This window comes from Bufo bufo, chromosome 9 (assembly GCF_905171765.1).
Source record: "Bufo bufo chromosome 9, aBufBuf1.1, whole genome shotgun sequence".
Taxonomy (NCBI): domain Eukaryota; kingdom Metazoa; phylum Chordata; class Amphibia; order Anura; family Bufonidae; genus Bufo; species Bufo bufo.
This window is the reverse complement of record NC_053397.1, coordinates 10704504-10729594: the sequence shown is the minus strand read 5'-3', so window position 1 is coordinate 10729594 and position 25091 is coordinate 10704504. Positions and strand designations below refer to the sequence as shown.

The window sequence follows — 25091 nt, the reverse complement described above, 5'->3', positions numbered from 1 at the left end:
ACCCGCGGATACGCCAGTACTCTTGTTGCTCCAGTACGTACCAAACGCTGTCCAGAATAGATTTGGCTCTTGGGAATGAAGCAATGGGTAGCCGCATTCGCGATGTCCGATATTTAACTAGACACCTATCGGATCATTCTCTCATATTGGTGTCTGCTAATTTTCTACCCTCTAGAACCGGAGGGAGGTTAGTATGGAAATTCAATCCATTTTGGCTGTCTGTTATACCCACAGTCTCAAATATTAGTGGCATGTTAAGAGTTTTTTGCCTTTAATCTTCCTGGAGCTTCGACGCTGTTAGTCTGGGATACCATGAAAGCCTTTTTGAGGGGAATACTCATCGCAGAGGTTAATAAAAAGCAAAATGAATCTAGAGTGACGGTAAAAACACTAGAACGACAGATGATTGAGGCGGAAACACAATATGTCATACAGCCCACGGAAGGGTATAGAACCCAGTGGCAGGAAGCACAATGTAAACTGAATGATAAACTCCTTCTCAAAGCAAAAAACAAACGTTTTTTTCAGAAACAATCGTATTTTGAGGAGGGGGAGAGGACAGGTAAATGACTGGCATTGCTCTCCAAAGCACAGCAGCCCTCTGCGTATATTGCAGCTCTTCGGGACGGCGAGGGGGTTGTGTGTACAGCTCCAGACAAATTGTAAGATATTATGCATGTATTCTATTCATCCCTATATGAATCCAAAATTACGGCAGGAAATCCGGAGATTACAAATTTCTTGGATGGGCTCCAGCTCCCTACATTGGGTTCCGATTAAGTGGCGTTGTCGGATAGTCCCATAACAATCAAGGAATTAGAAGCGGCCCTGAGCGATATGTCTAATACTAAGGCCCCTGGGAGCGATGGCTTGCCTGCCGAGGTCTATAAAACCTTTGCCCCTATTTTACTTCCTCAGTTGTTGGAAGTGCTTAAGGAGGCACAGCGTCAGATGAAAAGCTACCACTTAGTATGACTGGGGCCCTCATAGTTGTCATTCCCAAGCAGGGCAAAGATCCCCTAATGGCAGAATCGTATAGACCTATATCTCTTCTCCAAGTAGATGTGAAGTTATTAGCAAAAGTCTTGGCGAATAGACTTAATACAGTAATAACGTCACTTATACATTCAGACCGGGCAGGTTTCATGCCAAATATGTCGACTGCGGTTAATGTCAGGTGTCTATTCTTAAACATACAGGCAGGACGGTGTCGCGGTTTGAAGGCGGCGGTCGCGTCTCTTGACGCGGCCAAGGCTTTCGACAGTGTGGAATGGAAATACCTGTGGGCGGTGCTCAGGAAAATGGGCTTCGGAGCAACCTTTATCCAGTGGATCCAACTCTTATATAACACTCCTACAGCTAAAATTAGGGTGAATGGAGCTCTCTCCCGATCTTTCCATTTGCATAGAGGGACGAGGCAGGGGTGCCCTCTGTCACCCTTGCTTTTTGCAATAGCAATTGAGCCCCTGGCAACGGCACTTAGGGAAGCGCAGGCAGTTCAGGGTTTTAGGTATAATGGGCTAGTCGAAAAAGTAGCTCTTTATGCCGATGACATGCTCTTGTTCCTAGATGAATGGAGCTCCTCTCTTCCGGCAGCCATGAACATCATTAATGGACTTAGCGGCCTGTCAGGGTTGAACATTATCTGGTCCAAGTCTGTGCTGATGTTGCTTTCAGAAGACAAAGAAGACAGTTGCTGCCGGACGGAGGGCCTGCAACTTGTCACTTCTTTCAAATATCTGGGCGTCCAGGTTACTGTTGATGTCAGAGATTATGAAAGACTGAATCTGACTCCGCTGCTGCAGAGATTCCGACAGAAGGTACAGGTTTGGTACACTCTCGGTAATGGGGAGGGTTAATCTTCTAAAAATTATACTGATGCCACAACTCCTTTACTTGTTGCATAATGCACCTATATGGGTTCCTGCCCGATTTTTTTTGGTCACGGTTAATGCCATATTTAGAGATTTAATCTGGAAGAGAGAGGTCCCACGTATAAAACTGGCTACGCTCTGTCGACCAAAAACTGATGGGGGACTCGGGGCTCCAGACCCATGGATCTATTACTTAGCTGCCTAATTACAGCATTTACGCGGGTGGGGGATGGAAGAGGACATCAATAAGACGGGGCGAATCGTGCAAATTCTAGTGTGGGGAGGGGGGGGGGGAGAACTTACTAACTGCGGAATGACATTCCGATACTCCGGGTAATCCACAATGTCTGGTGGAAAGCGAGGAAAGTAGCAGGGATACAAGGGTACACGAAGTTTACTGTAATATGGCCCAATTGAATGTATGCAGAACTCCATAAAATACCTGCTATTCAGACGTGAGGACGATACGGACTTGCTCACATGCATCAACTTTATGATGGGGAGACTTTAAAGGAGTATGCTCAATTGCAATGTGAGTTTCAGCTTCCACATTCCCAATTTTACATGTATTTACAGCTTAGACATGCCATGTATTCGCAAAGTGAAGTGGAAAGGATTAATCCGGCCTCTAAGCATACGATCATAGACTTGGCAAGTTCAAAGGATACCACTAGCGGAGTCATATCGTTGCACTAGGGCAGTCTGATGGAAATGCAATTTAAAAAGCAGCCTCTCCGATTGTATGACAAATGGCGGGATGATATAAATGATCTAACAGAAGACCAGTGGCACAAAGTGCTAGAAGGATTTACGGATATAGCGGTGGGTGAAGCACAAAGAATGTCACAGCTACTACTAATGCATAGGGTCTATAGAACACCTGCCCTCTTAAGGAAAATGGGGTATAGATTAGATGACTTATGTCCTAGATGTGGTGCACCCAATGCTGCATTGATGCACCTTATGTGGAATTGCCCCAGGCTGAGAAGAGACTGGAGGGGTGTGGCGGATATAATACAAAAAGTGTTTGTATAATACAAAAATGACACCCCAAAACACATTCCCCAACTTCTCCTGAGTACGGCGATACCACATGTGTGACACTTTTTTGCAGCCTAGGTGGGCAAAGGGGCCCACATTCCAAAGAGCACCTTTCGGATTTCACCGGCCATTTTTTGCAGATTTTACTTGGTAAACTACTTACCACACATTTGGGCCCCTAGAATGCCAGGGCAGTATAACTACCCCACAAGTGACCCCATTTTGGAAAGAAGACACCCCAAGGTATTCCGTGAGGGGCATGGCGAGTTCCTAGAATTTTTTATTTTTTGTCACAAGTTAGCGGAATATGAGACTTTGTAAGAAAAGTAAAGAAGATAAAAATCATAATTTTCCGCTAACTTGGGACAAAAATTAAAAAATTCTAGGAACTCGCCATGCCCCTCACGGAATACCTTGGGGTGTCTTCTTTCCAAAATGGGGTCACTTGTGGGGTAGTTATACTGCCCTGGCATTCTAGGGGCCCTAATGTGTGGTAAGTAGGTAAATGACCTGTGAAATCCGAAAGGTGCTCTTTGGAATGTGGGCCCCTTTGCCCACCTAGGCTGCAAAAAAGTGTCACACATGTGGTATCGCCGTATTCAGGAGAAGTTGGGCAATGTGTTTTGGGGTGTCTTTTTACATATACCCATGCTGGGTGAGATAAATATCTCGGCAAAAGACAACTTTTCCCATTTTTTTATACAAAGTTGGCATTTGACCAAGATATTTATCTCACCCAGCATGGGTATATGTAAAATGACACCCAAAAACACATTGCCCAACTTCTCCTGAGTACGGCAATACCAGATGTGTGACACTTTTTTGCAGCCTAGGTGTGCAAAGGGGCCCACATTCCTTTTATGAGGGCATTTTTAGACATTTGGATCCCAGACTTCTTCTCATGCTTTAGGGCCCCTAAAAAGCCAGGGCAGTATAAATACCCCACATGTGACCCCATTTTGGAAAGAAGACACCCCAAGGTATTCAATGAGGGGCATGGCGAGTTCATCGAAAAAAAAAAAATTTGCCACCAGTTAGCGGAAATTGATTTTTGATTTTTTTTTCTCACAAAGTCTCCCTTTCCGCTAACTTGGGACAAAAATTTCAATCTTTCATGGACTCAATATGCCCCTCAGCGAATACCTTGGGGTGTCTTCTTTCCGAAATGGGGTCACATGTGGGATATTTATACTGCCCTGGCATTCTAGGGGCCCTAAAGCGTGAGAAGAAGTCTGGAATATAAATGTCTAAAAATTTTTACGCATTTGGATTCCGTGAGGGGTATGGTGAGTTCATGTGAGATTTTATTTTTTGACACAAGTTAGTGGAATATGAGACTTTGTAAGAAAAAAATAAAATAAATTTCCGCTAACTTGGGCCAAAAAAATGTCTGAATGGAGCCTTACAGGGGGGTGATCAATGACAGGGGGGTGATCAATGACAGGGGGGTGATCAGGGAGTCTATATGGGGTGATCACCCCTCTGTCATTGATCACCCCCCTATAAGGCTCCATTCAGATGTCCGTATGTGTTTTGCGGATCCGATCCATGTATCAGTGGATCCGTAAAAATCATACGGACATCTGAATGCAGCCTTACAGGGGGGTGATCAATGACAGGGGGGTGATCAGGGAGTCTATATGGGGTGATCAGGGGTTCATAAGTGACAGGGGGGGGTGTAGTGTAGTGGTGTTTGGTGCTACTTTACTGAGCTACCTGTGTCCTCTGGTGGTCGATCCAAACAAAAGGGACCACCAGAGGACCAGGTAGAAGGTATATTAGACGCTGTTATCAAAACAGCGTCTAATATGCCTGTTAGGGGTTAAAAAAATCGCATCTCCAGCCTGCCAGCGAACGATCGCCGCTGGCAGGCTGGAGATCCACTCGCTTACCTTCCGATCCTGTGAATGCGCGCGCCTGTGTGTGCGCGCGTTCACAGGAAATCTCGCGTCTCGCGAGATGACGCATATATGCGTGACTCTGCGCAGGGCTGGCGCCTCCGGAACGCGATCCTGCGTTAGGCGGTCCGGAGGCGGGTAATAGCCAAGACTTTTTTCTCGAGCCAGGAGGGAGAGCTACTGCCAGCAAAAGATACAGTACACAAAGCGATATCTCTTTTAAAATTTGCCAAATGGAAAAAAGGCGCAGCCTTAACCTCGGGGCGATCCATTATTAAGTCCCAATGCAAACTACCATCTGGGAGAAGGACATCCCGCAAGGACATGTCAGCGAGCCTAGACCAAATCCCAGAGGGGCTTGACACAGAAGGGTGAATGTAGCTTTGCAATAATTTGAGAGGCATACCTGGATTAGGGAAGTTAAACAATTGGGACTGGACCATTTTGGACCATTCTACCAACATTCCCTTCCAGACCGGGGAGGAAGAGTAATGATTGGCTGAGAAGGGCCGAACACGCCACAAGGCAAGTTGATCTTGGTTAGTGAATAGTGCGTTTTCAAGACGCGTGCAAAGGGAGCCAGGTTTGCGTATAGTAGTTATATTCTTGTACATAGAAGCAGTATTATAGTAGTTATATTCTTGTACATAGGAGCAGTATTATAGCAGTTATATTCTTGTACATAGGATGCAGTATTATAGTAGTTATATTCTTGTACATAGGAGCAGTATTATAGTAGTTGTATTTGTGTACATAGGAGCAGTATTATAGTAGTTATATTCTTGTACATAGTAGCAGTATTATAGTAGTTGTATTCTTGTACATAGGAGGCAGTATTATAGTAGTTGTATTCTTGTACATAGGAGCAGTATTATAGTAGTTATATTCTTGTACATAGGAGCAGTATTATAGTAGTTATATTCTTGTACATAGGAGGCAGTATTATAGTAGTTGTATTCTTGTACATAGGAGCAGTATTATAGTAGTTATATTCTTGTACATAGGAGCAGTATTATAGTAGTTATATTCTTGTACATAGGAGCAGTATTATAGTAGTTATATTCTTGTACATAGGAACAGTATTATAGTAGTTATATTCTTGTACATAGGAGGCAGTATTATAGTAGTTATATTCTTGTACATAGGAGCAGTATTATAGTAGTTATATCCTTGTACATAGGAGCAGTATTATAGTAGTTATATTCTTGTACATAGGAGGCAGTATTATAGTAGTTATATTCTTGTACATAGGAGGCAGTATTATAGTAGTTATATTCTTGTACATAGGAGCAGTATTATAGTAGTTATATTCCTGTACATAGGAGGCAGTATTATAGTAGTTATATTCTTGTACATAAGAGGCAGTATTATAGTAGTTATATTATTGTACAGAGGAGCAGTATTATAGTAGTTATATTCTTGTACATAGGAGCAGTATTATAGTAGTTATATTCTTGTACATAGGAGGCAGTATTATAGTAGTTATATTCTTGTACATAGGAGCAGTATTATAGTAGTTATATCCTTGTACATAGGAGCAGTATTATAGTAGTTATATTCTTGTACATAGGAGGCCATTTCCAATAGCTGGTACGTCAGAAAGTGGCATAAAAAAAGTTGCCATTGCGACTATATTTAGTTGGAGTTTATACACCGCCCTGACCACTTTCTGAGAAGGAACACGTCCAGAGGGAACCAGTTGTTTTTCACTCAATGATGGTAGAAATCTCTGCTTGCTCCGAGCTGGTGTAGATTTTATTGTGGGCGCACAGACTTAGGGAGGATGTGCTTAATTTATAATTTTATACAAATGCAATGAGCCCCATTGTCTGATTTAGAAACTGTGAGCCGGTTGCTGTAAAATAAATACTATTGAACGTGTGGAGAAGGTAGAAAATTCTGAGATTCAGACTCAGAATGGTGACTGCGTTCTCTGTTGTGTCACTTGGGTCTTCAGGTAAATCTGCTTCGTATTAACCCAGATGACAGATTAACCCTGCATCGTCTGTACCAGTCGCCCCAGAGGTTTTAGCTTCGAGGGAGCTGCGATCAGGGGGAGGATTGTGCTTTGTGAACTGTCCTTGGTGGATGATTTCCTGTGACGTGATTCAACTTTTCATCTTCAGTACTGGAAGGGGCAGTGATAAAGGCAGCAGAGCGAAGCACAGAGCACAGCGTGTGCATTATACAGAGCGGGAGCCGCCCAGGGTTAAAATAACACCAGCAATTATCAGCTGTAAATTAAGATGTAATATGTCTGCAGCAATTTTCTAAAGTTCTTAGTATTTATCAGAATCAATTATTATACAAATGCACAGTGTAAAATCGATTTGGGGGATTATGATTTGCCGGGATCTACAGCAGGAGCTGCATTCAATGATCTCACCTGCTGATTATTAAAGTTACTGTACTTTATAGCGTTGCAAGGTGTTTAGAAGGAAAGTTTCCTTAACGGCTATGTACACTTTTGGGGGCATCTTTTTTTTAATAATTTTTGCATTGTAATCCTTTTCAGCTAAAAATCCTTTTTTCAGTTGGTCTTTATTAAAAATGTGGAGCCCTTTTCTTTGTACAGGGCTTAAATGCTGTAGTAGCAGGATCTGTATTTTCTCTCTGTTCTGTCAGGCAGCTCAGCTGACTGCTCCTGATTTCTGACCTTATAAACACTTATTATAGCTCAGTTCTTATCTTAATGATAAAAATATGGTTTAAGGTGTATTTACATGGCTGGAGAATCGGGCATATTGTCGGGAAGGACCTTTCCTGCGAATGGTAGTTCCCGACAATCTGGCAGAGTAAATGTGTCACCGATTACCCAATGAACGAGCGAAACTCTCGTTTATTGGGTGATCCTGTGATTCATGCAGGCTCCACCATTCATGGCTTCTGGGCAGCAGATCATGTGATCTAATCAGCGATCTGCTTCTCAGAAACCATGGTTCTGTATGAGGACGAGGGGTCGCAATAGCAACCCCCCATTGTAAAGTGAAGGAGATCGCTGCACGTAAATACAGCAGTCTCTTTCACTGAACGAGCAGCCGACTGTCGGGATGGAACTCCAAAAAGTACGATTCACGCAGCTAGACAAACTGTTAACCCTTTTTGACAGAACAGCTCAATATTTGTTATAAAGACTAATTGAAAAAAATTATTTGTAACTCAAAACGAGTACAATCTTCCAATATATGAAGCTGACTGTGTGTGTGTGTATGTCCGCTAAAGGAATCCACACCGTCGCATTTACAATTGCGAAATTTAGCACGTACCGTTCTTGAGATATTCCCAAAAAATTCATTAGCCGATAGAAGCCTGGTCACATGACCCTTATCATCCTATAGAAGCTCGCAGGCCCTTAGCCTCTACATACACACCGTTTTACGCCAGGTTTCCATAACAACCCAGCCATTTGTCTTCACTGCTGTAGGAGAGCTTTAAAGGAAATCTGTCACCAGGGTAATCGCTATTGAATTTGCATACCAAATAAACTGGATTTTCCGAGGATAGAAAACATCTATTGCTGGAACAAAGGCACATCTGGAAATAAGGTACTAAGTGCTATTAGGCCATGGCTTTACTTCAATAGCGATTATCCTGGTGACAGGTTTCCTATAAAGGGGCAGGGCGCTGTGCATGACACTGTTAAGGGAGCGGAGTGCTGTGGAGGTCACAGTCCAGGGGGCAGGTAGGGTGGTCATTCAGGCCACCCTGAAAAGACGGACTTAAAAACCCCGCCCCCAGGTCCCAATAAGCCACGCCCTGTTAGTCCACGCCCCTCCCACTCCGCAGCCGACGTGGGTTGAAAAAATGAAGGTAAAAATTAACTTCTGTCAGCTGCAGGGGTGGGAGGGATGGTGACTTTCTCCCTGCAGCGCACGCTCAGACAGCACAGTGCTGTCGAGGCCACTGTTAAGGGGATGGGGTGTTGTGGAAATCTCTGTTAAGGAGACGGGGTACCGTGGAGGTCACTAATAAAGGGACGGGCGTTGTGGAGGTCTCTGTTAAGGGGGCGGGCGTTGTTGAGGTCACTGTTAGGGTCCATTCACACGTCCGTGGTGTGTTGCAGACCCGCAACACACCCGGCCGGCACCCCCTATAGCAGTGATGTCGAACCTTTTTGAGGCCAAGTGCCCAAACTGTAACCAAAAACCCACTTATTTATCGTAAAGTGCCAACACGGCAATTTAACCTGAATACCATAGTTCAATATAGTATATCTTCCATGTACTTGGAAAAGTCTAAGGCATATTGGTACACCATAGACTTTTTCACAGTGCGGGTGCCCACAGAGAGGGCTCTGAGTGCCGCCTCTGGCACCCGTGCCATAGGTTCGCCATCACTGCCCTGTAGAAATGCCTATTCCTGTCCGCAGCTGCGGAAAAGAATAGGACATGTTCTATCTTTTGCGGAGCTGCGGACCGGACGTTCGGGCCCGTGCTCCGCAAATGCGGAAGCGGAGAGCACATAGTGTGCTCTCCGCTTCATGTCCGGGCCCATAGAGAATGAATGGGTCCGCACCCGTTCCGCAAAATTGCGGAACGGGTGCGGACCCTTTTGCGAACGTGCGAATGGGGCCTTAAGGAGGCAGGGTGTACTGGAGGTCGCTGTTTTTTCTTTTTTCTTCTAGTGCGCCGTAATCTCGTGCATGCGCCCTGGATCCACTCATCCGGGCCCGCTCGGTGTCCTGGCAGCAGCCTTACCGAACGAAGCGTGAGTGGATCCAGGGCGCATCCGCGAGATTACACTAGACGAGCGAGGAGAGGAGTGAATAATTAACAGCGGGGCGGTGCTGGGCTCCAAGATAAGGGGCGTGGCTGGGCTCCAAGATAAGGGGCGTGGCTGGGCTCCAAGATAATTGCCAGAGGGACAGCCCCTTGGGCTCCTTAGAAAGGTAATTAGCATATGAATAAAAGCGATTTTTAGCCTAAATAACAAGACGTGGGGGTAAGACTAGTATATTTGTTATTTAGATCGAGAAGACTGATGTGATGATGTGAAAAGCTCTGTAGCTAAAATCTGGCTGACGTAATCCCTTTAAGGAGACGGGTTACTCTGAAGGTTACTAATAAAGGGGTGGCTGCTGTGGAGGTCACTGTTAAAGGGGGGGGGGGTGCTGTGGATGTTACTGTTAAGGGGGCAGGCCGCTGTGGAGGTCAATGTTAAAGGGGCGGGCACTGTGGAGGTCACTGTTAAGAGAGAAGGGGACTGTGGAGGCCACTATTAAAGGGGCAGCGGGGTACTGTGAGGTCACTGTTAAGGGAGCGGTGTACTGTGGCAGTCACTGTTAAAGGGGCAGTCACTGTGGAGGTCTCTGTTGTTGGTTGCCGGGAATGGTGGCGGTCACAGTTAAGGGGACTGTAACCTAAGGTCACTGTTAAGTGGGCGGGCCCCTGTGGACGTCCCATTTTAAGGAAACGTGGTCGTGGGGTACTGTAGATGTCACTTTTATAGTGGATACTGTCTATCTTTTAACGACACAGACAAACATTAGATTAAATAGATGAAATATACCCGTGCGAAGCAGGGTCCTTCAGCTAGTACAATCATAAAAACAATTTTCCGCAATGGTGTACATACCCATTAAAGAAGCACTCCCATAAGAAATGTTATTTAGCCTGTTGGGCTACTTTCAGACTAGTGGCAGGATGGATCCTACAGGCTGTTCACCCTGTCGGATCCGGCCTGCCGCTCCGTCCCCATTGACTATAATGGGGACGGGGGGCAGAGCTCCGGCGCAGCACGGCAGTGCACAGCGAGAGACCGCCGGACTAAAAAGTCGGACATGCAGTACTTTTTGTCCGGCGGCACTGCCGTGCTGCGCCGGAGCTCTGCCCCCCGTCCCCATTATAGTCACAGCCTGTGGGATCCGTCCTGCTGCTAGTATGAAAATAGCCTTAGAAAGGTACCTGATGTAAACTGTAGTGAAAGTAATCTTCTTAGCAGTGACTGCATTTGTGAGTTATGACCTCCCTTTTGATCCTCAGCTGTGTCATGTGACCAGCCCTCTGGCCCTCCAAATAACACAGCATCTTATGTGTGGACAGGAAGCTAGTTTCTCTATGTATTCTTATGGGAGTCTCAGTCTCATAGGAGTGAATAGAGAAGTAACTGACTTCGTGTTTGTCAGTTGGAGCACAGAGTGTTGGTCACATGACACAGCTGAGGATCAGAAGGGAGGTTCTAACTCACAAATACAGTCACTGGCAGAAAATTACCTTCACTACAGTTTATATCATGTACCTTTCTAACAGGTAGGAGAATACAGTTTTTTGCAGGAATGCTTCTTTAATGCAGGGGTGCATTAGACTGTCTGGCCCAAGAACCACATTGTCCACTGGAACCATTGTGAAGGGCTGGAGTAAAACTCCAAGGGTATTCCGCAGTGTGTGTAATAAATGTCAGGGCTCCCCCCTATAAACGTCAGCCACCTATCCTCTCGAATGCTGAATGGGAGGGGGCCCAGAGATGGAAACCCAAAGTATCAGATATATGATATATCTGGTGCAAATACAATTTTAAAGGGGTTGTCCGGGTTCAGAGCTGAACCCGGACATACCCATAATTTCACCCAGGCAGCCCCCCTGATGTTAGCATTGGAGAATTTCATGCTTCGATGCTCTCCCTTGCCCTGCGCTCTTTTATTTACAATAACACACTGCCGGGCAGAGACTTCCGCCCGGCAGTGTGTTCGGTGACGTCACCGGCTCTGATAGGTGGGCTTTAGTGCTGCCCTAGCCGTTTTACAGGCTAAGGCCGAACTAAAGCCCGCCCATCAGAGCCGGTGACGTCACCGAACACACTGCCGGGCGGAAGCCTCTGCCCGGCAGTGTGCTATTGTAAATAAAAGAGCGCAGGGCAAGGGAGAGCATCGAAGCATGAAATTCTCCAATGCTAACATCAGCAGCCCTATGGAGAGCCCGCTTCGTCACCGGAACTCCAGTAAATGCCTTTGCCCTGCGCCATTTATCGCAGGGCAAAGGAGAGCATCAGAGTATGAACCGCTCCGATGCTCAAGTCAGGGAGGCTGCCGGGGGGAAAATGGGGGTATGTACGGGTTCAGCTCTGAACCCGGAGAACCCCTTTAACTAATCATTCTGGGCAAAACCATATTTTTTTTTCATTGATGGCAGCTTTTGGGGATTGGGCCTGGTCTGGAAATCTCAGTGCAGGTCTTATTCTTGACTGTATGAGAATAGCCCATTCTATTGATTAGAGTGAGAGAAACACGGATTGCTCTGTATTTTTATTTTTGCACACTGAAATACGGACACGGCCTAGAACTGATGATTTGTGTTAAATGGGCCTGAGAGGGTGGAGCATGACACATGGATTGCGAGGATGCCAGTTATGCTCCGCCTCTTCGAGCCCTGTACTAGGCATAACACCGTAATAGTTTTGCTTTGCATGCTCCTTTGAGTTTCTTCAAATAGAACTGCAGCCGCACAGTGCACCCCAAAACAGTGCCAGCCGCACGGCATACCCATAGTAGTGCCCGCCGCCCTGTGCGGTTATAACACATTGTTCCCACAGACGAGTATGGCGGTGTCCTGAGGCTGGACACCACACAGAACAGGTTTGCACGGGGCTAATTTGGTCCCTGGGCCTCATGTTTTGTGCTTCTACTTTGAGGCCGTGTTCACATGTGGCTGTTCTGTAAATTCATTGCGGTATAATATCCCCCTCCCCCACCCCACTGTGTATGAACTCAGGCATGTTTGTAAATCTGTTTTTTCACACATTTTGATCCAAAATCTGTGTGAAAAAGCTTGTATCCCACCTCCCGTCGTTTGCAGTTTGTGCTATAATTCACTCGGCGTGGATCTGATATCTGCTGACCAAATGGGAGCAGTCAGCAGGCCGATCGCAGCCGTAATCTGTGGATCACTGTATAGAGAGCAGCTATAACCAGGAACGTATTCCGGGATCCATCTTGTTCACATCTGTCCTATAGATCTGCTGCTTCTCCCAGGTTTCAGTGAACCCGAAGAGCGTTCCTAAAGAGAGAACAAGATGTTAGTGATTGCAATTCATCGTCTATAAGCGAATGGTGACTGTGACCGCTATATGTGATTCTCAGCAACAAAGCCCAGCTTGTATAGGGATTTCAAGTGCCATTCATCTGCCCTAAATTACCTCCCAGCAATTAGCCTGATGAAGTATCCTGTGGGAGCGCAGGGCCTGCAGGTTCTGGAAAAAGTGTCCGTTGTTGTACCTTTTGAGGTTGTCTGAGATATGTGAACCTACAATGCACTGACTTCTGTGCTGCAATAACATGTTTTCCCTTATTTTTCCAGACTGTTCTCTCTGCATCCGGAAGTTCCTGTCCTACAAGACACAGTGTCCCACCTGCTGTGTGGTAAGTCCTTCATATCCATGACTTCTTCATTTCTTACCCTTGTCAGGCCGGTGCCGGATGCCTCTTTGGCCACATCACAGATGCAGGTTTTTGTGTCACGTATGGTACATGGTGCGTTCTCATAGTTGGCCGTCATCTGCGACAGTTCCACTAAATCAATGGATGCAACGATTGGTAGGGATTGTTACATTTTTAGCTAATAAATTGTATTTTTTACATGGTGAACACTCTTTCTGCATCAATTCACCACAGTTCTGAAAATCTCTGCTTGCTGTCATTCAGTGGAAACCTTCATTGTTCACATCCAGGGAGTTGTAATCTGTCCTGGTCATGTGATGGACGCACCTGGCTTTTAGCCATACCGTTCGGATGAGGCCACAAGGGGGCAGCACTGACCACGTATCGTCCAGTAAATTAGCTGCTTCAGGGAACCGGGCTCCCAGCAGCTTACCAGGCACAGCGCCGTACATTGTATAGTGGCTGTGCTTGGTATTGCAGCTCAGCCCCATTCACTTCAATGGGGCTGAGCTGCAACTAAGCCATGTGACTGATGCACGGTGGAGTCACATTGCCTCGGAATGGGTCGCGGCCCTCGCATCCAGCCTCTTCTAACAGCTGATTAGCGGGGTCCGGGGAGTCTGACCCCCATCAATCTGATATTGATGAACTAGCCTGAGGATTTTTTTCCAGGATAACCCCTTTAACTGGTGCAAAGCAACACAGCCAACTAGACAGGTTCTGTAACCCCGACCACCTCTGGCTGTATGCAGGGGGTATTCCAATCTCCTCCATGATATGATTTATTCCTTAAAGGGGTTGTCCAGGTTCAGAGCTGAACCCACACATATCTCCATTTTCACCCCGGCAGCCCCCCTGACTTGAGCATCGGAACAGTTCATGTTCCGATGCTCTCCTTTGCCCTGTGCTAAATCACATAGGGCAAAGGCATTTTCTAGAGTTCTGGTGACGTACCGGGCTCTCCATGGGGCTGACAGGCGGAGGTTTCCGCCCAGCAGTGAGCCCAGTGACGTCACCAGCACTGATGTGCGGGCTTAAGCGCTGCCCTAGCCTGTAAAACGGCTAGGGCAGCGCTAAAGCCCGCCCATCAGAGCCGCTGATGTCACCGAACACACTGCCGGGCAGGAAGCCTCTGCCCAGCAGTGTGTTCAGCCGTTTTCAGAAGGGCGAGAATTCCGCGCGGGTGCAATGCGTGACGTGAACGCATTGCACACGCACTGAATCCGGACCCATTCACTTTAATGGGGGTGTTCAGATGAGCGGTGATATTCACGCATCACTTGTGCTGCAGCATGCTCTATATTCTGCGGTTTTTTAACCTCGTCTGCAAGGAGCCTTATTGTAAATAAAAGAGCCCTTGCCCTGCTTGATCCAACGCAGGGCAAGGGAGCGCATCGGAGCATGAAATGTTCCGATGCTAACATCAGGGGGGCTGCTTGGCTGAAATTATGTGTATATCCGGGTTCAGCTCTGACCCTGGAGAACCCCTTTCAAAACTGTCTTTAATCTTACCACTTTTTTTTTCCCGCATTGTTCTGATGCATCTGTAGGTTCAGTCCTTTTCATAGCTATTCTTGCTGCACAAATTGATGGAAACAAAAGTGTGAAGCTGTGCGATGGGAGGAAATCTTCAAGATTGTTTGGTGCTGATTCATACCTCAATGTTGTGCACTTCATCTAATTATACAGCCGGAGGCTTGGTCTGCTCTATATAGAAGAGCGTGTAATTAAAATCCAGCTATTCCTAATAAGAATAACCCTGACTTGGAAATGCAGGTGTTTCAAGGATTGAGAAGAGTCTTTATCTCCGTGCATAGATTTCCTTCCAATTTTTTAAATTTTTTTTAATAAACTTTCCAAGCGCCTCTGCCTCCCTCCTACACTGCAGCACTCCGCTGATTACCTCACATACACGTCATTAAATAAACCCGCCATGTTCTTCCCAAACGCCTAGTTATGAATGGCACAGTACTGCAAGGACGCCACTCTGCTCCCCTTGTGTAGAGCGATGATTATGAGTCACAAATGATTTGGTGCCGTTCTCCTCCAGGGTCTCTGCTGCAGGTCTTCTGGAATGTTCCGGAAAGTTTTTCTACATTAATGATTCCATACGTGCTCAAGATGTTAAGGGACTTTTGGTTCCTTAACAAGTGGGAGGCACATATGTAACTGTTGTAATTCCTGCACCGTTCACCTGATTTGGATGTAAATACCCTCAAATTAAAGCTGACAGTCTGCAGGTAAAGCACATCTTGTTAGTTTCATCTCGAATCCATTGTGGTGGAGTATAGAGCCAAAAATGTTAGAATTGTGTCCATGTCCCAATATTTATGGACCTGGCTGTAACTTGGCTAAAAGTAAGTGAAGCAAACCAGCGCACTCTCTCCATATTGCATCTGACCGTAAGGTGAGAGTTTATCCTCAGAATCGGACATTCACCGGTTAAATGCTGTTTCTTTGTTGAGTTTGATTCTGGGACCCACTTGAAAGTAGTCACCATGAAGTTTTTGGGGCGGGGGGTAACACATGGCGGCATGTTTATCTGGTGTTTGGTGTGAGATGCGGACAGCACATTCCAGCCCCATTGAAAATGAATGGGTCCGCACCTGTTCCGCAAAATTGCGGAACGGATGCGGACCCATTTTGCGGACATGTGAATGGCCCTTAATCACCTTAAATGTGTCTGGCTGCATAGCATCCGCCCTGTCCCACCCGGCTGCATAGCATCCGTCCCGTCCCACCTGGCTGCATAGGACCCGTCCCGTCCCACCCGGCTGCATAGGACCCGTCCCGTCCCACCCGGCTGCATAGGACCCGTCCCACCCGGCTGCATAGGACCCGTCCCGTCCCACCCGGCTGCATAGGACCCGTCCCGTCCCACCCGGCTGCATAGGACCCATCCCGTCCCACCCGGCTGCATAGGATCCGCCCTGTCCCACCTAGCTGCATAGGACCCGTCCCGTCCCACCCGGCTGCATAGGACCCGTCCTGTCCCCCCCCCCCCCCCCCCCAGCTGCATAGGACCCAACCCGTCCCACCCACATCCCGCCTACCTTTTACAAAGGTTGCATAACAGAGCAAAAAGTTGAAAATTTCTGCACAAAACAGCGCTTGTGCAAAACGAAGTTCCTTTTAGGCATCGCTGCTCTGGCACAGGGACTTTGATAACTCTCCATCTTGTTTTCTACAGTTTTAGCAACTGTTTCTGGGAAACCAGTGTGGCCACCATTACAGGAGTTGTCACCTGGCTCATTAAGGGGCATATGAACCTGACGTTTTCAGTGCCTGTCCCTGTCAATCAAAGTGCAGGGGGCTTGGCAGTTGCAGAGAGAGCAGGTGTAATGGTAACGCCCCCGTTGCTCCTAGAGAACCTCCTACTGAAACATCATTTTTCTCAGCAATGCGAGCACATATGAACATGGGACCAACACAGATGTCTTCAGCTGCCAAGTGCACATGTAACGGGTCAGCCAGTGTCATAGAGACAGAACTGCTGACAGATGTACTTTTAAATTATGTAAAAAAAATTTGGGAAGTGGCCATAATTATGCACTTATACATCCTATACCATATAATGTGGGTGTGACTTTCTGGCTTCTAGGAAAGCTGGGTCACTGCTCCTATGGAGGCTGCAGCAGGATCCTTTGGAGGTGGCACCCAACTTTTGAAAATGCAGAAATGATTAAAAGTGGCCGTACATAATAAATATCGGCTAAATGAGCGGTAATTCTCCTCAGCCACCTCCTCCATACACGTGCACGCAGGGCCTGGCTGAGCATGCATGTGTTGTCACTGGCAAGAGGGGAGTAAGTTGCTGGCGGCAGTTTATCTCCTGTAGGAAGATGAGATTGGGCATGTTGTAATCCAGTGACTGTTATGGGGGCTCTCTTGTCAGGATAAATAACGTGGGGTTTCTTGGGGTGCTCCGTGTTAATGAGTTATGTCTTACAAAGCCTGAAGGAGCCATGCAGCGCACACACATTGTGTTACATCGGCCGTAATGAGGACGTGTGCGGTTATAAAGCGGAGAGGTGTGTGTGTGTAATGTGTTATGTGCTCACAGTAGCACGCACTGTAGCGAGGTGACAACTTGCTGCATCGGCTCCCGCCATGAGATTATCTAAGGGAGCGGGGTGTGTGTTCTCATGAAATAACCTAATTTTATCAGTTTTGTACCTAATCACCCTGCTGCCACTGGAGAACAAGTACAATAGCGCTCAGGCCGTACACAGAGCGGTACCAGGCGGTTAGATATAAAAAAAAAAATCTTTTCATTGCATTTTTTTGCTTCACAGACCGCACATAAGATGTTTGATGTAGCAGAGCTGTATTTGTCATTTGACTGTTTTTCTACACTCGCTGGATTAAACTGCATCTCTGCATGTTAACAAAACACTGGCCCGGAACTTTACCAATGCTTTGCTTTTACTGGTTTTGTACCAGTAAAGTTAAACCAGTTGCTGTCCTGTGAATGGGAGTAAAAATGTCTTACTGTAACAGTGTATGCACAAAACATGCGCTGCGCTCCCCCCGTCTTCTTTGCGCCGCTGTTGCCATGGAAACTAGGCATTGAACCTGAGCATGTTCTTTATAGATTCGGCAGTGGGGGGCAGATCCATATTACAAGTGATACATGATAATGCGGGGGCGTGACGATGGTGATGGTCAGCTAGTATAAATGCGCCCTCGGTAATGACCGTTGTGTCTCTTTTCAGGCTGTCACCGAGTCGGAATTACGGAATAACCGAATACTGGATGATGTGGTGAGGACGTTTGTCAGCGCCAGGTACGTGTCTCCCCGGGTATAAACCCAGATACAATATTGTGCTTGCCCTCTCGTGTGGCTGGAAGAGCTCTATAATCGATAAGAATTAAAGGGGTGTTCCAGAGCTCCAGGATATTTTAGGGAAGGCCAGGAATGTTATAAAAGAAACCAACCAACAAACAAAACTCATATCGCTATTCCAGAACCTCCTGGTGCAGCCATGACATGCCTGATACTCCACACGACAGCTGCAGCCAGTCTCTGGTCTCAGTGCTCACCTGAAGTGTAGTCGGACATGTCATCGCAGCAGCGCTGGTCTGTCCACAGCAGTGGTGTCCCTGACTGCTTCCCGTGACCCTAGAGGTCAGTGAGTAGTCGGCACATCATCGCTGCACCGCCAGCCACTGGAAGCACTGCAGTAGTTCTGCTACAACAACGGGTATTGAGTACATTTCATTTTTTTATAAAAAATCCAGCCTTCTAACTAGAAGGTTGCATGGCAGAAATCCAAAGCTAATTTTTTCCTACAGTGTGCAAGCACTGCCGCCGCTGCTGGATTACATGATGGCTGTAACCCCTGAATACGAGCAGTGTATAATGTGATGGGAAAATGAATCCAGACAGCAAAGGAGGCAATATGGAGAATCACAACACATTAGGAAGTGCCTTGTATTAACTTTCTCTACATAATAAATGCAACTTAGGCCTCTTTCACACAGGCATCCCGGATTTTCTCCGGATGCGTCGTGTGTGCATTGTGGGAAACCCGTGCGAGTGTGCACGCAAGTTCAGTCACTTTTGACTGTGATTGCGTTGTGTTGTTTAGTTTTTATCGCGCGGGAGCAATGCGTTCTGCACGCGCGTGATAAAAAACTGAATGCGGCACCCAGACCCGAACCCGGACTTCTTCACTGGAGTTCAGGTTTGGGATCGGTGTTGTGTAGATTTTATTATTTTCCCTTATAACATGGTTATAAGGGAAAATAATATCATTCTTAATACAGAATGCTTACTAAAATGTGGCTTGAGAGGTTAAAAAATAAAAAGAATTAACTCTCCCAGTCCTCATCCACTTGTTCGCGCAGCCGGCATCGGCTTCTTTCTTCTTCTTTCAGGACCTGCAAAAGGACGTGGATCCTTCTATCTTCATTCAGCAGGACCTGCGCTGACGTCACCACGTGGTGAGCGCGATTATGTCATGAAAGGTCCTTTTGCAGGTCCTGAAAGAAGAAGAAAGAAGCCGATGCCGGCTGCGCGAACAAGTGGATGAGGAGTGTTAATTATTTTATTTTTTTAACCCCTCAATCGACATTTTAGTAAGTGTTCTGTATTAAGAATGCTATTATTTTCCCTTCTATACAGTGAATTTACTTTAATGGGGTTGCTTATCCCTGTCATCTCCTAGCAACCATGCGTGAAAATCGCACCGCATCCACTCTTGCTTGCGGATGCTTGCTATTTTCACGCAGCCCCATTAATTTCTATGGGGCCTGCGTTGCGTGAAAAACGAAGAATATAGAACATGCTGCGATTTTCACGCAACACACAAGTGATGTGTAAAAAATCACCGCTCATCTGCAAAGCCCCATTGAAGTGAATGGGTCCGGATTCAGTGCGGGTGCAATGCGTTCACCTCGCGCTTTGCACTCGCGCTGAAAACTCACCCGTGTGAAAGGGGCCTTACTGAAGTGAGACAACCCCTTTAACAGCATTTAGAGAGGTGCTGTACAGCAGCCACATTGACCATAGACACTGTGGACAGTAGGGCCCCTCATTGAGTTCTAATGGAGAGTTTTCTAGGCATGCTCTGTGACCTGTGCTGAGGTAAGGAAGGAGCAGATGTGATATCAGCTATTGTGAATGGGAGGTCCTGTGTTCTATCAATCGATCAATCTATCTGATATCTGTCATTGTAATCCTGTGTGTGATGATAAGCAGATGACTGCAGTAAAGGGATCTGTATAGACCACAAGCTGGTGCCTATTATTGGGCTTAGTGGCCAGTGTTAAAACTGCAGTATTTTAAGATTTTTTTTGTAGAATATGAATATTAACATTAAAAGTAACCAGCAACATTTTTCAGAGATGTTTCACATAAAGAATAATGCAAACAATAGGTCATTTTTCTAAGATAAGATGAGAATGGACTTGAAGACTAGGGAAGACCTGGGCCATTACCTCCCGCAATGGTTGCAGGCCTCTATTGCTGTCCTATAGACCAAGGACAGTCTTGGAACTTGTGCTGCCACCCCCACGTCAGATGCCACAGAAGTATTTCCTTGTAGATAGAGACTTTGCAGCACTCAATCCTTCCTAATTGTATTTAATGGAACAACAACGTCTGCACGAACCTTCTCCTCCAAGCCTTAAATAGGTTTGCGATTTTGCAATCCAGAATAATGAGACCAAATTTGAACAGAGCAATCAAATCTAATGGCGGATCATTCTGCTTCTCATCATCCAAACTTTTTAATATGTCTTTTAATTTTCATTGGGTTTGGTTGTTTGGAAATCTTCTCGGTATAATATGAATCGGTCGGTATGAGGAATGCGGAGCTCTGGGCACAGCTAAACCATTTATTGTGATTGCATTTTGTTTTGAGGTTAAGCATCTGTACATTTACATAGCGAATTATGCAGATTGTCATATAATCGAATTTGTTCCCTCTCTGCAAACAAATGAAATCTTCCTGCAGATTCCTGGTTTGATCTCATGGCTCAGATTGATGAGGTATAATGAGGCGTTAGACTCCTGCCAGCACAGGGTGTTGGGTTCTTCCTTTTTGTATTGGTTTACTGCGCTCACCTGTTGCACAATTTTCCACCTAGGTTCGAATTTGTCTCTTATAAATGTAGAAATTTTCTTTCTTTCTTTTTTTTTTTTGCAAATCAGTGGACCTTGGGGTAGAGCTGTGTATCTGTACTTGCTGGTTTTGGTGGCGCTTTTTTCATAGCTATTGCTTTGTCTTACATGCCCCCAGGGCTGTGTAGTCGGAGCTAGTTATGAGTAGAGTCAGAGTTGATAGAAATTTACTGATTCGGACTCCAGCTTAAAATTGTGTAATTTAATCACTTTTCATATAAATTTTGAAATGTTAATCCATAAATATATGTTATGTTCTCTCAATCTAAGGCTCTTTATCAAAAACTGTGTGTTCTAGTGATAATCAGTCTTCATCTCTACTGTGTTCTCCCCTGTCCCTTATACTATAAACAGTGATAAGCAGGGTGTTCTAGTGATAATCAGTCCTCATCTCTACTGTGTTCTCCCCTGTCCCTTATACTATAAACAGTGATAAGCAGGGTGTTCTAGTGATAATCAGTCCTCATCTCTACTGTGTTCTCCCCTGTCTCTTATACTATAAACAGTGATAAGCAGGGTGTTCTAGTGATAATCAGTCCTCATCTCTACTGTGTTCTCCCCTGTCCCTTATACTATAAACAGTGATAAGCAGGGTGTTCTAGTGATAATCAGTCCTCATCTCTCCTGTGTTCTCCCCTGTCCCTTATACTATAAACAGTGATAAGCAGGGTGTTCTAGTGATAATCAGTCCTCATCTCTACTGTGTTCTCCCCTGTCTCTTATACTATAAACAGTGATAAGCAGGGTGTTCTAGTGGTAATCAGTCCTCATCTCTCCTGTGTTCTCCCCTGTCTCTTATACTATAAACAGTGATAAGCAGGGTGTTCTAGTGATAATCAGTCCTCATCTCTACTGTGTTCTCCCCTGTCTCTTATACTATAAACAGTGATAAGCAGGGTGTTCTAGTGGTAATCAGTCCTCATCTCTCCTGTGTTCTCCCCTGTCTCTTATACTATAAACAGTGATAAACAGGGTGTTCTAGTGGTGATAGATAATTAGTTCTCACCTCTCCTGTGTTCTCCCCTGTCCCTTATACTATAAACAGTGATAAGCAGGGTGTTCTAGTGATAGATAAGTCCTCATCTCTCCTGTGTTCTCCCCTGTCCCTTATACTATAAACTGTGATAAGCAGGGTGTTCTAGTGATAATCAGTCCTCATCTCTACTGTGTTCTCCCCTGTCCCTTATACTATAAACAGTGATAAGCAGGGTGTTCTAGTGATAATCAGTCTTCACCTCTCCTGTGTTCTCCCCTGTCCCTTATACTATAAACTGTGATAAGCAGGGTGTTCTAGTGGTGATAGATAATCAGTTCTCACCTCTCCTGTGTTCTCCCCTGTCCCTTATACTATAAACTGTGATAAGCAGGGTGTTCTAGTGATAATCAGTCCTCATCTCTCCTGTGTTCTCCCCTGTCTCTTATACTATAAACAGTGATAAGCAGGGTGTTCTAGTGATAATCAGTCCTCATCTCTACTGTGTTCTCCCCTGTCCCTTATACTATAAACAGTGATAAGCAGGGTGTTCTAGTGATAATCAGTCCTCATCTCTACTGTGTTCTCCCCTGTCCCTTATACTATAAACAGTGATAAGCAGGGTGTTCTAGTGATAATCAGTCCTCATCTCTACTGTGTTCTCCCCTGTCCCTTATACTATAAACTGTGATAAGCAGGGTGTTCTAGTGGTGATAGATAATCAGTTCTCACCTCTCCTGTGTTCTCCCCTGTCCCTTATACTATAAACTGTGATAAGCAGGGTGTTCTAGTGATAATCAGTCCTCATCTCTCCTGTGTTCTCCCCTGTCTCTTATACTATAAACAGTGATAAGCAGGGTGTTCTAGTGATAATCAGTCCTCATCTCTACTGTGTTCTCCCCTGTCCCTTATACTATAAACAGTGATAAGCAGGGTGTTCTAGTGATAATCAGTCCTCATCTCTACTGTGTTTTCCCCTGTCTCTTATACTATAAACAGTGATAAGCAGGGTGTTCTAGTGATAATCAGTCTTCATCTCTACTGTGTTCTCCCCTGTCCCTTATACTATAAACAGTGATAAGCAGGGTGTTCTAGTGGTAATCAGTCTTCATCTCTCCTGTGTTCTCCCCTGTCTCTTATACTATAAACTGTGATAAACAGGGTGTTCTAGTGGTGATAGATAATTAGTTCTCACCTCTCCTGTGTTCTCCCCTGTCCCTTATACTATAAACTGTGATAAGCAGGGTGTTCTAGTGGTGATAGATAATCAGTTCTCACCTCTCCTGTGTTCTCCCCTGTCCCTTATACCAGGGCTTGACAAATTTCCTTGGAATCTAGGAGCCAGCTAAAAAAGTTAGGAGCCAGGCGGAGCCGCGTCATAAAGCCCCTAGTAGGTGCCCCCCCCCCCCCACTTCTCCATAGAGCCCCCCCCCCCCAATAATGCTGTATACCATGTTACATATACCGCCGCTCCGTCCCCAGACCCTATTGACTATAATGGGGACGGGGGTGGAGCTCCGGCGCAGCATGGCAGTTCGCGGTGAGAGGCCGCCAGACTAAAAAGTTGGACATGCAGTACTTTTACCATGCACTGCGCCAGAGCTCTGCCCCCATTATAGTCAATGGGGACGGAGCGGTGGTCCGGCGAAACAGCGGAAGGACGGATGCGACAGGGTGAACAGCCTGCCAGATCCATCCTGCCGCAAGTGTGAAAGTAGCCTTAGTTCTATAGCTACTGAATGAGACAGAAGAAGGGATGCCTTTAACATAGATCTCCTTGAGAAGCCAATTTGATCCTAAAGGGTTAATTCAAACTGTAATCTAAACTGTGTCCTGTCACTTCTCTCATCTCTGCTCCTGTCCCTTAATCTTATCACTGCTGCAAAAGCATCAGCGACAGCCTCAGTGTAACCTGTTCTAGAGTCTGACTGACTGTTCTTTTAACTCAAAGAATCGAATGAGTCACTAACTGATCGGATCTTTAGATCATTCGATTCTTACTTAGGACTCCCTCCTGTACTTGTGTCAGTGACTCGGACTCAGAGCTGCTAGTGCTTGCCTTGCATTGCCTCAGCTCTGATTGGTTGGTGGGCGGGGAGGGGAGGGGCTGGCAGAAGCAGCTTCCACTCTAGGATCAGATTACACTCCTCCCGAGCCCCTCCCCTCCCTGCTGCCAGCGTCTCGCTCTCTGTGTGCTGTGACTCACTGACTGAGGACTGGAGCTGTTTCAAACGGTGCTGCCTCCGGACATCGGCCGGGCACCTTTGAAAACGGGCTGACAAATACCCAAGCGCCAGGACTAAATTCCTGGTCGCCATGGTGACCTGGCGCCTGGGATTTGTCGAGCCCTGCCTTATACTATACACAGTGATAAGCAGGGTGTTCTAGTGATAATCAGTTCTCACCTCTCCTGTATTTTCCCCTGTCCCTTATACTATAAACTGACTGTGATAAGCAGGGTGTTCTAGTGGTGATAGATATTCAGTTCTCACCTCTCCTGTATTCTCCCCTGTCCCTTACCTATAAACAGTGATAAGCAGGGTGTTCTGGTGGTGATAGATAATCAGTTATACTAGGTATGTTCATGTTGCTCCAAGGCCCTTAGTTATGATTCCTGAAAATAACGGAAGAAAAAAAAATCCTAAAGTCTCTCCTGGGATTTGAACACGCGTGCAAGGCTTACCACTTAGGGTGGGTTGGCACTTGCGTTATGGCATTCCGTTATAGGTTCAGTTTGTAACGGAATTCCTGGAGAGATTGCAAAACGGAAGCCTTCAAGAGACTTTCCGTTTTGATTTGTCATAATAGAAGTCTATGGTGGGCAAGCATAATGGATCCGTCTGTTTTCCGTTATGCTGGACGGAAAACAAAGTCCTGTAGAGGAGTCGGAGCAACCGATTACAGGCCTCGACAGTGACGAGCCCCCTTGAGGCTGGTCACTGTCACGGCCTGCTATTGGCTACAGATACCTACCCCCCCCTTCCCGGGCGGATGTTTTGATCCACGCGACGGGGAGATGCAACGTTGGCCGTGCAGGGATCTGGGGAGCAGGTAAATATTGTTGTTGAAGGAAGACACAGAATGCTGCAGTCATCTGTTGGGGCCCGCAGTGATAGGCCCTATCACTGCTGGCTCCGCCACCTTACTGAGTGAACAACTGTATTTCTAAAACCGGTACTGCTTTTACGTCTGTCGATTTAGCAGTGTTCTCCTGTTAAAGGGAACCTGTCATGTGTTTATCGCCCCATGAACAAACTAGCCCTTGTTATAATTACTAATTTCAATAGTATATTCCTCCCCCCCCTTT

The 25091-nt window shown here is 46.0% G+C and overlaps 1 protein-coding gene across 1 annotated transcript in view; it reads left to right on the top strand.

The window, feature by feature from the left end:
* RAD18 (RAD18 E3 ubiquitin protein ligase) overlaps nt 1-25091 on the top strand; it is a 303633-nt gene that overhangs the window by 32448 nt on the left and 246094 nt on the right. The window contains exons 3-4 of the mRNA XM_040407201.1: nt 13105-13166; nt 17900-17970. Coding sequence (XP_040263135.1) covers nt 13105-13166; nt 17900-17970 — 133 coding nt within the window. The remainder of the gene's footprint in view (nt 1-13104; nt 13167-17899; nt 17971-25091) is intronic.